This window comes from Dendrobates tinctorius, unplaced genomic scaffold (assembly GCF_039654945.1).
Source record: "Dendrobates tinctorius isolate UK_male_01 unplaced genomic scaffold, ASM3965494v1 ptg000184l, whole genome shotgun sequence".
NCBI classification, from domain to species: domain Eukaryota; kingdom Metazoa; phylum Chordata; class Amphibia; order Anura; family Dendrobatidae; genus Dendrobates; species Dendrobates tinctorius.
Genome location: NW_027361851.1, coordinates 9,914,561 through 9,927,221, shown reverse-complemented (window position 1 = coordinate 9,927,221; position 12,661 = coordinate 9,914,561). Strand labels below are relative to the sequence as shown.

At 44.8% G+C, this 12,661-nt stretch overlaps 1 protein-coding gene across 2 annotated transcripts in view; it reads left to right on the top strand.

Annotated features, from left to right (window-relative positions):
- Positions 1-12,661, top strand: part of CA11 (carbonic anhydrase 11) — a 1,551,304-nt gene that overhangs the window by 1,002,501 nt on the left and 536,142 nt on the right. For both annotated transcript variants that reach the window (XM_073552098.1, XM_073552100.1), the window contains exon 4: positions 11,609-11,794. In XM_073552098.1, coding sequence (XP_073408199.1) covers positions 11,609-11,794 — 186 coding nt within the window. The remainder of the gene's footprint in view (positions 1-11,608; positions 11,795-12,661) is intronic.

Genomic DNA, 12,661 nt, shown 5'->3' with positions numbered 1-12,661 from the left:
CTATAGGGCTCAGGAAATAATCTTACCATCTTTTTGTCTGAACCCTAGTAACCAGAAGGAGGAGAGGCTTCATTGCCAAGATGTTATGAGATGTCTCTTGCAGTATTTACAGGTAACAAGACCTTGGTGAAAGCAGAGGGCCTTATTTGTCTCGTTCCAGGGGTCAAGAAATGGCCTTAAAGCCTCTAAACAGACTATAGCTAGATGGGTGAGAGAGGCCATTATGCTAGCGTATAGTAGTGCAGGCAGAGCTGTTCCAGAGGGTCTCAAAGCCCACTGCATGAGAGCCATGGCGACATCTTGGGCGGAGAGAGCAGATGCTTCCATCAACCAAATCTGTAAAACGGCCACTTTGTCCTCTCCGTCTACCTTCTTCAAGCATTTTAGGTTAGACCTATCTGCTACCTCTGATCTCACATTTGGGAGAAGGGTATTACAAGCGGTGATCCCTCCCTAAGAGATTACGAATCTCTAAGGCCTCTTTCACACTTCAGTTATTTGCATCAGTTAAAATCCGCCAAAAAGGCAGACAAGCTAATCCGTTCTCAACCGATGTGAACGGATGGCACGGGATCCGTTTTTAGACAGATCCTGAAAATGAGGAAATTTAAAGGAACTGCTGGCGAGAGAGAGAGAGAGAGAGAGAGAGATATTTCTTTTTTGTCCGGCACCCAGACAGAATGTGGGGTTAATTCAGTGTCTGGAGGATCCGCCGGCCAAAAAAACATTGCAAGCTCCGTTTGGAAATCTTTGAGGATGTTGACGGACACTAACATTGTGGCGGATCCTCACAAAAACGGATGCAACGGATGGCAATCAGTCAGGATCCACCAATAATGAAAGTCAATGTGGAAAAAAACGGATCCGCAAAGAAAAATGGCGGATCCGTTTTTTTTCAAAATTGGCGGATCTTGACTGATTGTCATAAACGGAAGTGTGAAAGAGGCCTAACTCTCTCATGGTGCCGTCATGGATGATGGAAAAACACAGGTATTACATACCTGGTAATGTGTTTTTTCATGAGACAAGACGGCACCCTTATATTCCCTCTCTATCTTTCACGTTATTAGTTGGGTGCATTATTAACATTAGACACTCCCTTGGGTGTTGGTAATTAGGAGCAGAAAGGATGTATTATATTTATATGTACACTAATCTGCAGAGTTCATCTCATGCTCTGTAAAACAACTGATGCGGAGAGAGGCGCTGCCCCTTTTATCTTGAAGGACGGATCACCTATCTCGTGGTGCCATCATGTCTCATGAAAAACACATTACTAGGTATGTAATACCTGTGTTTCCCACATGTCAACCTTACATCAGCACAATTTTGGAAACATAATTTTTATTTTGTCAGTATGTTATAGTGGTTAAAAGTTGACCAGTGATTTCTCATTTTTACAACAAAATTTACAAAACCATTTTTTTAGGGACCACATCACATTTGAAGAGAGTTTGGGGGGTCAAAATAACAGAAAATACCTAAAATTGACACCATTCTAAAAACTGCACCCCTCAAGGTGTTCAAAACCACATTCAAGAAGTTTATTAACCCTTTAGGTACTTCACAAGAATTGATGAAATGTGGAAGGAAAAAATGAACATTTAACTTTTTTTCCCAAAAATTTTACTTCGGGCACAATTTTTTTTATTTTGTCAAGGGTATCAGGAGAAAATGAACCACAATATTTGTTGTCCAATTTCTCCTGAGTACACCGATACCCCATGTGTGGAGGAAGAACGATCTTTAGGTGCACAGCAGTGCTCAAAAGGGAAGGAGCATCATTTGAGGTTTTGAATGTCAAATTGGCTGGAATCGAGAGCGGACGCCATGTTGCGTTTGGAAAAAAGTGGAAACCCCCAGTATGTGACTCAATTTTGAAAACTAGACCCCCAAGGAACTTATATAAATGTGTGATGAGCACTTTGAACCCCCAAGGGCTTCACAGAAGTTTATAACGTAGAGCCGTAAAATAAAAAAAATCGTATTTTTTCCACAAAAATGCTCTTTTCACCCCCATTTTTTTAATTTTCCAAGGGTAACAGGACCCCGAAAGTTATTGTGCAATTTGTCCTGAGTACGCTGATACCCCATATGTGGGAGTAAACCACTGTTTGGGTGCATGGCAGAGCTTGGAAGGGAAGGATCACCATTTGACTTTTTTCGGCTGGAATTGAGATCGGATGCCATGTCTCGTTTGGAGAGCCCCTGATGTACCTAAACAGTGGAAACCACCAATTAGTGACCCCATTTTGGAAACTAGATGCCCCAAAGGACTTATCTAAATGTGTGGTGAGCACTTTGATCCCCCAAGTGCTTCACAGAAGTTTATACCGTAGAGCCGTAAAATTAAAAAATCATTTTTTTCCACAAAAATGATCTTTTTGCCCCAAAGATTTTATTTTCCCAAGGAGAAATAGGACCCAAAAAGTTGTTGTGCAATTTGTCCTGAGTACACTGATACCCCATATGTGGGGCTAACCCACTGTGATCGCCTTACTGTGATCTTTGGGAGGCAGAATGAACAAATCCACAAAAGGTGAAGATTTGGCTTTATCTTTTACGCCGTTCCTCGTGCGGTATTAGTGATAAGGCGACGTTATTCTTCGGGTCTGTGCGATTACAGAGATACCAGATTTATATCCTTTTTTATGATTAACCCTTTAACTCCAGGTGCTTTTTCGATTTTTGTTTTCTGCTCCACTTCTTTCCAGAGCCATAACTTTTTTATTTTTTTGTCAATATGGCTATGTGAGGGCTTATTTTTTGCGGGACGAGTTGTACTTTTAAAAAACACCATTGGTTTTACCATGTTGGGTACTTGAAAACGGGAAAAAAATTCCAAGTGCGGTTAAATTGCAAAAAACATGCAATCCCACACTTGTTTTTTTGCTTGGCTATTTTGCTAGGTTCACTAAATGCTAAATCTAACCTGCCATTATGATTCTCCAGGTCATTGCGAGTACATAGACACCAAATATGTCTATGTTCTCTTTTATCTAAGTGGTGAAAAAATTTGTTTGCTAAAAAAAAAAAATTGCGCAATGTTCTGAGACCTGTAGCATTTCCATTTTTCATGATCTGGGGTCAGGGAGCGGCTTATTTTTTGCGGGCCGAGGTGATGTTTTTAACAATAACACATTTGTGCAGATACGTTCTTTTGTTCGCCCGTTATTACATTTTAATGCAATGTCATGGCGACCAAAGAACGTAAGTATGGCGTTTTTAATTTTTTCCCGCTACACCGTTTAGTGATCGGGTTAATGCTTTTTTATTATTGATAGATGGGGTGATTCTGAACGTGGCGATACCTAATAATTGTATGTGTGATTTTGTTTTTATTGTTTTATTTTGATTGGGGCGAAAGGGGGGTGATTTGAACTTTTAGGTTTCTTTTTTATTTTTAATCTTTTAAACTTTTTTTTACTTTTGGCATGCTTCAGTAGCCTCCATAGGAGGCTTGAAGCATGCACAATTCGATCGGCACTGCTACATATGGGCGATGAGCAGATCGCCCATATGTAGCAGATTTACTGCAGTGCTTTGAGCGCCGGCCTGCAACAACCATAGAGGTCTCTATGAGACTTCTGGTTGTCAGGGCAACATGTCGCCGACCCCTGATCACGTGATGGGGGTTGGCAATGAACTCACTTCCAGCCCGGCGGATTTAACTAGTTAATAGGCGCTGGTGGATGGCAATTCCGCTCGCGCCTATTGCGGGCTTTTTGCGCATATTGCGCCTGTTTATATCAGCTGACATGTCGCGGCTTTGAGGTGGGCTCACCACCGGAGCCCACCTCAAAGCAGGGGATCCCTACCAATGATGTACTATTCCTTCATCGGTAAGGAAGATGTTAAATTCTGTCACACACTAAAAGACGCTTTTTTTGTAAGAATTTTTTGTAAGAAGTTTGCATCGTCGTAATTTGAGAGCTATAATTTTTCCATATTTCGGCTGACAAAGTCATGTGAGGGCTTGTTTTTTGTGGGACTAGCTTAATTTTTTATTGGTGCTATTTTTAAGGCACATGATATTTTTTGTATTTAACTGTTTTTATTGATTTTGAAGTTTTAATAAGGGGAGGAGTGAGGAAGGAAATGTAAGGTTTAAGGGTGTGTGCACACTCTTCGGATTCTGCTGCGGATTGATCAGCGCGAATTTTGCAAAATCCGCAGGTCAAAAGATTAGCCTGCGGTTTTGCCCTGCAGTTTATCACCTCTACAATGGAGGAGATGGTAAACCACAGCGGAATCTGCAGAAAGAATTGACGTGTCAATTCTTTCTGCGGATTAGAAACCGCAGCAAATCCGCGCGGAAAAATCCGCACCGTCTGCACTGCAGTTTCCATTTCCCATAGGACATTATGGTACTGTACACCGCAGCAGAAACTGCTGCGTATCCGCATGGCCAAAACCGCTGCGTGTGTACACACCCTTAGGAAAAGGGGAAGAGGGGTACAATTAGGAGAGGGGGAGGAAAGGGAAGGGAAGGGGAATGAGGTGACAGTAAAAACTAGAAAACTCGAAATATACATTTCCATAGCTTTGCATTTGAAATTAATGCAGATGTAAACTGTGTAAACTGTATTTAACTTAAGTTTATATCATAAAAAAACTGTAGGAACTTAATGACCAGTATAGTAGAAAAAAAAAAAAAGGATTGTGTGCTGACCAGATCTGTGGGAGTATTACATCAGCCGTGCCGTGGCGCAGGTGTCGTTTATCCTGGTATGCATGGTCCTCTCACCCCCCAATCCTGGTATGCATGGTCCTCTCACTCCCCAATCCTGGTATGCATGATTCCCTCACCCCCCTATCCTGGTATGCATGGTCGCCTCACCCACCTATCCGGGTATGTATGGCCCTTTCACTCCCCAATCCTGGTATGCATGGTCCCCTCACCCCCCTTTCCTGGTATGCATGGTCCTCTCACCCCCCTTTCTTGGTATCCATGGTCCCCTCACCCCCCCTTTCATGGTATGCATGGTCCCCTCACCCCCTTTTCGTGGTATGCATGGTCCCCTCACTCCCCAGTCCTGGTATTCATGGTCCCCTCACCCCCCTTTTGTGGTATGCATGGTCCCCTCACCCCCCTTTCGTGGTATGCATGGTCCCCACACTCCCCTATCCTGGTATGCATGGTCCTCTCATCCCCCAATCCTGGTATGAATGGTTCCCTCACCCCCCCATCCTGGTATGCATGGTCCCCTCACTCCCCTAACCTGGTATGCATGGTCCTCTCACCCCCCAATCCTGGTATGGATGGTTCCCTCACCCCCCTATCCTGGTATGCATGGTCCCCTCACCCCCCTATCCTGGTATACATGGTCCTCTCACCCCTCTATTCTGGCATGCATGGTCCTCTCACCCCCCAATCCTGGTATGAATGGTTCCCTCACCCCCCCTATCCTGGTATGCATGGTCCCCTCACTCCCCTATCCTGGTATGCATAGTCCTCTCACCCCCCAATCCTGGTATGAATGGTTCCCTCACCCCCCTATCCTGGTATGCATGGTCCCCTCAACCTCCTTTCGTGGTATGCATGGTCCCCTCACCCCCCTATCCTAGTACACATGGTCCCCTCACCCCCCTATCCTGGTATACATGGTCCTCTCACCCCTCTATTCTGACATGCATGGTCCTCTCACCCCCCAATCCTGGTATGCATGGTCCTCTCACCCCCCTATCCTGGTATGCATGACCCCCTCACCCCCTATCCTTGTATGCATGGTCCCCTCACCCCCCTATCTTGGTATGCATGGTCCCCTCACCTCCCTATCTTGGTATGCATGGTCCTCTCACTCCCCTATCCTGGTATGCATGACCCTCTCACCCCCTATCCTGGTATGCATGGTCCTCTCAACCCCCAAACCTGGAATGCATGGTTCCCTCACCCCTTATCCTGGTATGCATGGTCCTCTCACCCCCCTATCCTGGTATGCATGGTCATCTCACCCCCCAATCCTGGTATGCATGGTCCCCTCACCCCCCAATCCTGGTATGCATGGTCCTCTCACCCCCCAATCCTGGTATGCATGGTCCTCTCACCCTCCAATCCTGGTATGCATGGTCCTCTCACCCTCCAATCCTGGTATGCATGGTCCTCTCACCCCCCAATCCTGGTATGCATGATCACCTCACCCACCTATCCTGGTATGCATGGTCCTCTCACCCCCCAATCCTGGTATGCATGGTCCCATCACCCCCCAATCCTGGTCTGCATGGTCCCCTCACCCCCCAATCCTGGTATGCATGGTACCCTCACCCCCCCAATCCTGGTATGCAAGGTCCTCTCACTCCTCAATCCTGGTATGCATGATCCCCTCACCCCCCTATCCTGGTATGCATGGTCCCCTCACCCACCTATCCTGGTATGTATGGCCCTCTCACTCCCCAATCCTGGTATGCATGGTCCCCTCACCCCCCTTTCTTGGTATCCATGGTCCCCTCACCCCCCTTTCATGGTATGCATGGTCCCATCCCCCCTTTTCATGGTATGCATGGTCCCCTCACTCCCCAATCCTGGTATTCATGGTCCCCTCACCCCCTTTTGTGGTATGCATGGTCCCCTCACCCCCCTTTCATGGTATGCATGGTCCCCTCACCCCTCTTTCGTGGTATGCATGGTCCCCTCACTTCCATATCCTGGTATGCATGGTCATCTCACCCCCCAATCCTGGTATGAATGGTTCCCTCATCCCCCTATCCTGGTATGCATGGTCCCTTCACCCCCCTATCCTGGTATGCATGGTCATCTTACCCCACAATCCTGGTATGCATGGTCCCCTCACCCCCCAATCCTGGTATGCATGGTCCTCTCACCCCCCAATCCTGGTATGCATGGTCCTCTCACCCTCCAATCCTGGTATGCATGGTCCTCTCACCCTCCAATCCTGGTATGCATGGTCCTCTCACCCCCCAATAGTGGTATGCATGATCACCTCACCCACCTATCCTGATATGCATGGTCCTCTCACCCCCCAATCCTGGTATGCATGGTCCCATCACCCCCCAATCCTGGTCTGCATGGTCCCCTCACCCCCCAATCCTGGTATGCATGGTACCCTCACCCCCCCAATCCTGGTATGCATGGTCCTCTCACTCCTCAATCCTGGTATGCATGATCCCCTCACCCCCCTATCCTGGTATGCATGGTCCCCTCACCCACCTATCCTGGTATGTATGGCCCTCTCACTCCCCAATCCTGGTATGCATGGTCCCCTCACCCCCCTTTCCTGGTATGCATGGTCCTCTCACCCCCCTTTCTTGGTATCCATGGTCCCCTCACCCCCCTTTCATGGTATGCATGGTCCCCTCCCCCCTTTTCATGGTATGCATGGTCCCCTCACTCCCCAATCCTGGTATTCATGGTCCCCTCACCCCCTTTTGTGGTATGCATGGTCCCCTCACCCCCCTTTCATGGTATGCATGGTCCCCTCACCCCTCTTTCGTGGTATGCATGGTCCCCTCACTTCCATATCCTGGTATGCATGGTCCTCTCACCCCCCAATCCTGGTATGAATGGTTCCCTCATCCCCCTATCCTGGTATGCATGGTCCCTTCACCCCCCAATCCTGGTATGCATGGTCCTCTCACCCCCCAATCCTGGTATGCATGGTCCCCTCACCCCCCATCCTGGTATGCATTTTCCCCTCAACCTCCTTTCGTGGTATGCATAGTCCCCTCACCCCCCCTTTCGTGGTATGCATGGTCCCCTCACTCCCCTTTCGTGGTATGCATGGTCCCCTCACCTTTCTTCCCTGTGTCCAGCGCTGTCCTGTTCTGGGCGTGCTGTGGTGCCGGACTCGCCGTCTGCGCAGTCTTCGCTTTCCGCCACCATGTTCTTGAAAACACACTGCAGTGTGTCTTCAAAAAAATGGCGGCAGTAAACGCGGACTGCGCAGGCGCCGATTCATGTCTGGAGTCGGCATGTTGTAGCACCTGAATTGGCGCCTGCACAGTCCGCGCTTTCTGCTGCCATGTTTTGAAGACACACTGCAGTGTGTCATCAAGAAAATGGCGGCGTTAAGTGCAGACTGCACAGGCGCCGATTCTGGCGCTACAACACGCCCACTCCTGACATCACCTGAAGATGCAAGACCCCGCCGGCAACAACACCGGGTTCGGTAAGGTGTTGTGGAAATCGCGGAATGCTTTCAGTGCTTACGTATACCACGATCTCCTGGGGGGATGCGTCACTCTGTGGGGGATGCATCACTCTGGGTCCAGACAGCACAGGCGAGTTGCGCTTGCGCAGTCTATAAAGGCTTCAGGCAGAGTGACATTCCCCCGGTTATATTACAGATAGCGAAGCGGAGTTCCAAAGAGTAGTGCGAAGAGATTTTCTCCAAAATATCTGAAAACTTTGGCACATCCACTCTTTTCCAGTGCAATGCCAGGGAATTCCTAACCACTAGGAAAATAAGTATTATAAGAAACCTTATCGAAGGGTCGAACTCTTCAAAGTCAATAGAGAGAAGAGTGGCCTTTGGAGTTAACGGGTAATGCCTCGAGAAGGGAATCAACATATATCGATACCTGCACATATTTTGATCACTTTCTATTCCGATTTTTGTGGAGGCAGAATCGACAAAAAACAGCAATTCAGGAATTGTTTTTTGTTTATTTTTTCTTCTCCATTGCGCGTGTGGTAAAATTGATAAGGCAGCTTTATTCTTCGGGTTGCTACGTCTACAGCGACACCTCATTTATATAGTTTTTTTATGTTTTGGTGTTTTTACACAATAAAAACTTTTATAGAAAAAATAATTATGTTTGCATCACTTTATTCTGAGAGGTATAACTTTTTTATTTTTTCACTGATGGAGCTTGTTTCTTGCAGGAAAAGATGGCACTTTCAGTGATGCTATTTTTATTACTATTCGTATTTTTGATCGCGTTTTATTCCACTTTTTCCAAGCGGTATGATGATGCCGCTTGGAAAAAGTATAATTTGCTATTTTTTTGTGTTTTTTTACGGCGTTCACTGAAGGGTTTAACTAGGGTGACACTTTTATAGATGGGATTTTTACAGACGTGGCAATACCAAATATGTGTACTTTTTTAAAATAAAAATGTGTATTTATTAGGGGATTTTTTTAAATCATTTTTTAATATTTTTTTGCATATTTTTTAAAAGTTTTTTTTACCTAGTCCCTTTATGGGACTCTGGATAATGACATAATACATTGCAATGCTTCAGAATTGCAACGTATTATACCTATATTGAAAACTTCTGAGACCATGCTGTTAGCAAAGTCTCAGAGGCCTTCCATAGCTGGTTGACCCAGGGATTGTCATGACAACCCCAGGTCATCATTGCAGAGATCGGGTCCTGTGATTACATCGTGGGGACGCCGATCTGAAGGCAGAGGGAGCCCCCGACCCTCTGCCTCCCCCTGAACACTGCGATCGTGCCCAATTGCAGCAATCAGGGGGTTAAAGGCCAGGGGTTGACGCTGCTCCTGACTGTTAGTGCAGGAAGCTCAACCACCGGCAGCACTGAGCTCCTGCACTGACCAGGTGGGAGATGCTGAAATTTCAGCATCTCCTGCCCGATAATGCTGTGATCGGTCACTTAGATTGATCGATCACAGCGTTGTGGGTGCGGGAAGCAATGGCATGGGTCCCTGCACCTCTTGCCGTGCCTGACAGCTGTCTGTGTTAAAAGCACATAGTTCCTTTGTTTATTTCAGATTGAATATAATAACACAAAGTTTTCATAGGGGCAGGACAAACATATATTTCTTGGAATCCACATCATTAAAGCTATTCATAGCAGCTTTGTGGGGGTTGTGTGATCACCAGAATCCAAGAAACGGATTTCTACCTGACCGTGACACACAGCCATGTTTAGACTTAAATAAGAGCTAATTTTGTCAGAAAAACTATAACTCTTCTGCCGGCACGCTGCGAGACACGCAGCCCGAGATATGGGCTGTAGAAGTGTTTTTGTAATTTTTGAAAAGGGGAGTAGAATAGGAAGGAGTACATTCCTAGCTCCGTCCACCCAGTGAGGTCAGCAAGGAGAAAGTATAAGGCTAGGATGCCCAATTAGGAAGTTGTCATTTGCCTGGGGTGCCAGCTAGGAAGCTGTGCTGATAGATCATTTTCCTTTGGGAAGGCGCCCCTTCCCTCTCCTCCATATGGCGTGCCATTGACTGAGATATTTTAGTTTCATATTTAATCCATTTTGCTTTGTAATTGTCTGCATATACTGTATCTTGCCTCATTTGTAACATCTTTTATATTGTGTAAACACTGCCTATATTTTCTGGAGTAAATGTATAAAATTTACTGAAGCGATAATTTGCATAATTTGCATATTTCCCAGAAGAGCATTGCGGCTTTAAGTCTCCTCATCTCAACATTCTTAGCATGTCATTCTCCTCAAGGAGAAATGATGATTCTTGGATATTGGTCAGACGTCTCTCTCACAGCCAAACCAGATCTCACACTTTGCACTGATGAGGGGCAGTACCCTGAAACACAGTGTCTGCAAATTGAGATTCTGGCTTGACTTTTATCCTAAGTCATGTAACAAGGCTCGTTAAAGGGTCGACATTGACTTTTAGGATTTACTACTTCCAATAGGTGGCACTAGAGTTCTAGTCCTCTTCCTCTCTGAAGAGACAATTTTGCATAACAAAAAATGGTTGACACTTATAATTTAAGGCACCTCCACCTGATGTTCATTGTCTGAGCAAAATGTAATGTCAGTGGTCTGCACACTTGCTGGTTCTCGGTTCCCCTCTACCCGCCAGTCAGTTTACCTGTCCTATACCTGTCTGCCTGTACTTTCCTTCTGTTCCTGTATTTCAGTCGTGCCACCAACACTGGCCTGCGTGTATATCAGCGATGCTCGCCAGCATCTTCCTTTGTAGGCTGTTCCAGCTTCCTTCCCCTTGGGTGTCAGCTGCCGTGCATCTGAGATCCATCTTAGTGTTGCAGCTGGTGTCCATCTGGAGCCAAGTCTAACTCTACCATCAGGGGCTCTAGTGAAGTGTCAAGTGTTCACATAGTTACATCCCTCCAGGCTCTCCTCGGATCATGGCAAAGTGGTTCCACCACTACATTTACAGCCAAAACTGTCACCTCATCTGTACCCCTTGCATAATTAGTCATTCTCGACTCAAGACAAAAAAATTTCTTTACTTCTTGATACAGTGTGCAGTTGGAAGAGTTTCATTAACACATTTTATCAGTTACTTTATTGAAGAGTATTAGCCTTTAACAAAGATCAAAATGGTCGCTTTGCTATGGCGCTTGGTTTTGCCATAGAGGATGATCTAGCATTTGTATCCTTCTATATGACTTTATTTATAAAGCTAAGACCAAAAAGACAGCATTTAAGGCAAGAGTAGAATGTGGTGGCCAGTAGTAATTACATTTTTGGTGCAACACACATTCCACATAACAGAAGCAATGTAATGCATCAGTACCTCTGAAAAGATGTTTGTGTCCAATAGAAGTTAAACATTGGTCTGCCTGTGTGTACTTTTTTGAGGGTACAAGAACTTATGATTTTTTTTTTTTTTTTTACAAATGCTATGAAGCTCTGGTTAGGTCAAAACTTATTTTCTATTTGCATTTACCCATTGTATTCCAGATTAGTGGAACAATGCACAATACAGGACGACATGTATCCTTCCGTCTGGACAAGCAGCTTCAAGTTAACATCTCCGGGGGCCCCCTGTTATATAATCATCGACTTGATGAGATCGTGTTGCATTTTGGCAGCGAGAATGGCATTGGGTCAGAACATCTAATGAACAAGGAGGCTGCGGCTGGAGAGGTGACTGTAATAACAGAAATAATGAGAATATTCTGTGAAAACGCTTTATTCTGTAACTAGAGAGAGACACAAAAGTAATTTAAATTTTAAAGCATTTCAGTTCTTAAAATTGTGTCTGACTGAAACATACAAAAATAGATATACGGTAACATCTGAGCAGATAGATAGATAGATAGATAATAGATAGATAGATACCATTACCCTTACATAAATATTAATAAGGCAGCCCCAACCTCCATTTCCTTTGCATAAATTGTTACTATCATTAAGGTAATGGTAAATAGCGAACTAAACAATGCAAGTGATGAATTATGTCGTTAGTACACAGGGTTCATTAAAACATGAGAAAATTACATTATTTGTCTTTAAATAGGAACGTTTATTGCGATTCTATTACAGCCTTTAAATAACCGTCATAAATGATGCTTCAATTCAAGTCCAACTGAGACATAATTGATTAGTGGATAAGGCACAAGTACGGAAGCAAGTGCCAGATTGATTGATTCGCTTAAGTGTAGCTCTCAATGAAGCTATTTTATATTTTTCTGTCACTGTTGCTTAGTTATGGAATTATTACTTATGTGTAAAGTAAATCAATAATTGGAATAGATTAGGCAGCGTGCAGTGAAATAGAAATGAGCTTAGATAGATTCTGTATGAATATGAAATGTATTATTTCACTGTAACAAAAGTTTTGCTTCATTAACAGGATCATGTTCTGTTTTTTTTCTTTTGTTTCATAACAAAGTGTCGTTTTACTATTAAGAACAAGCATAGAATAAGCTGTTCCTTTAAATCCTGTAATAATCCAATATTAAGTGGTCAATACTCTTCAACCATATACCGTATACACCTAAAAAATAGTGT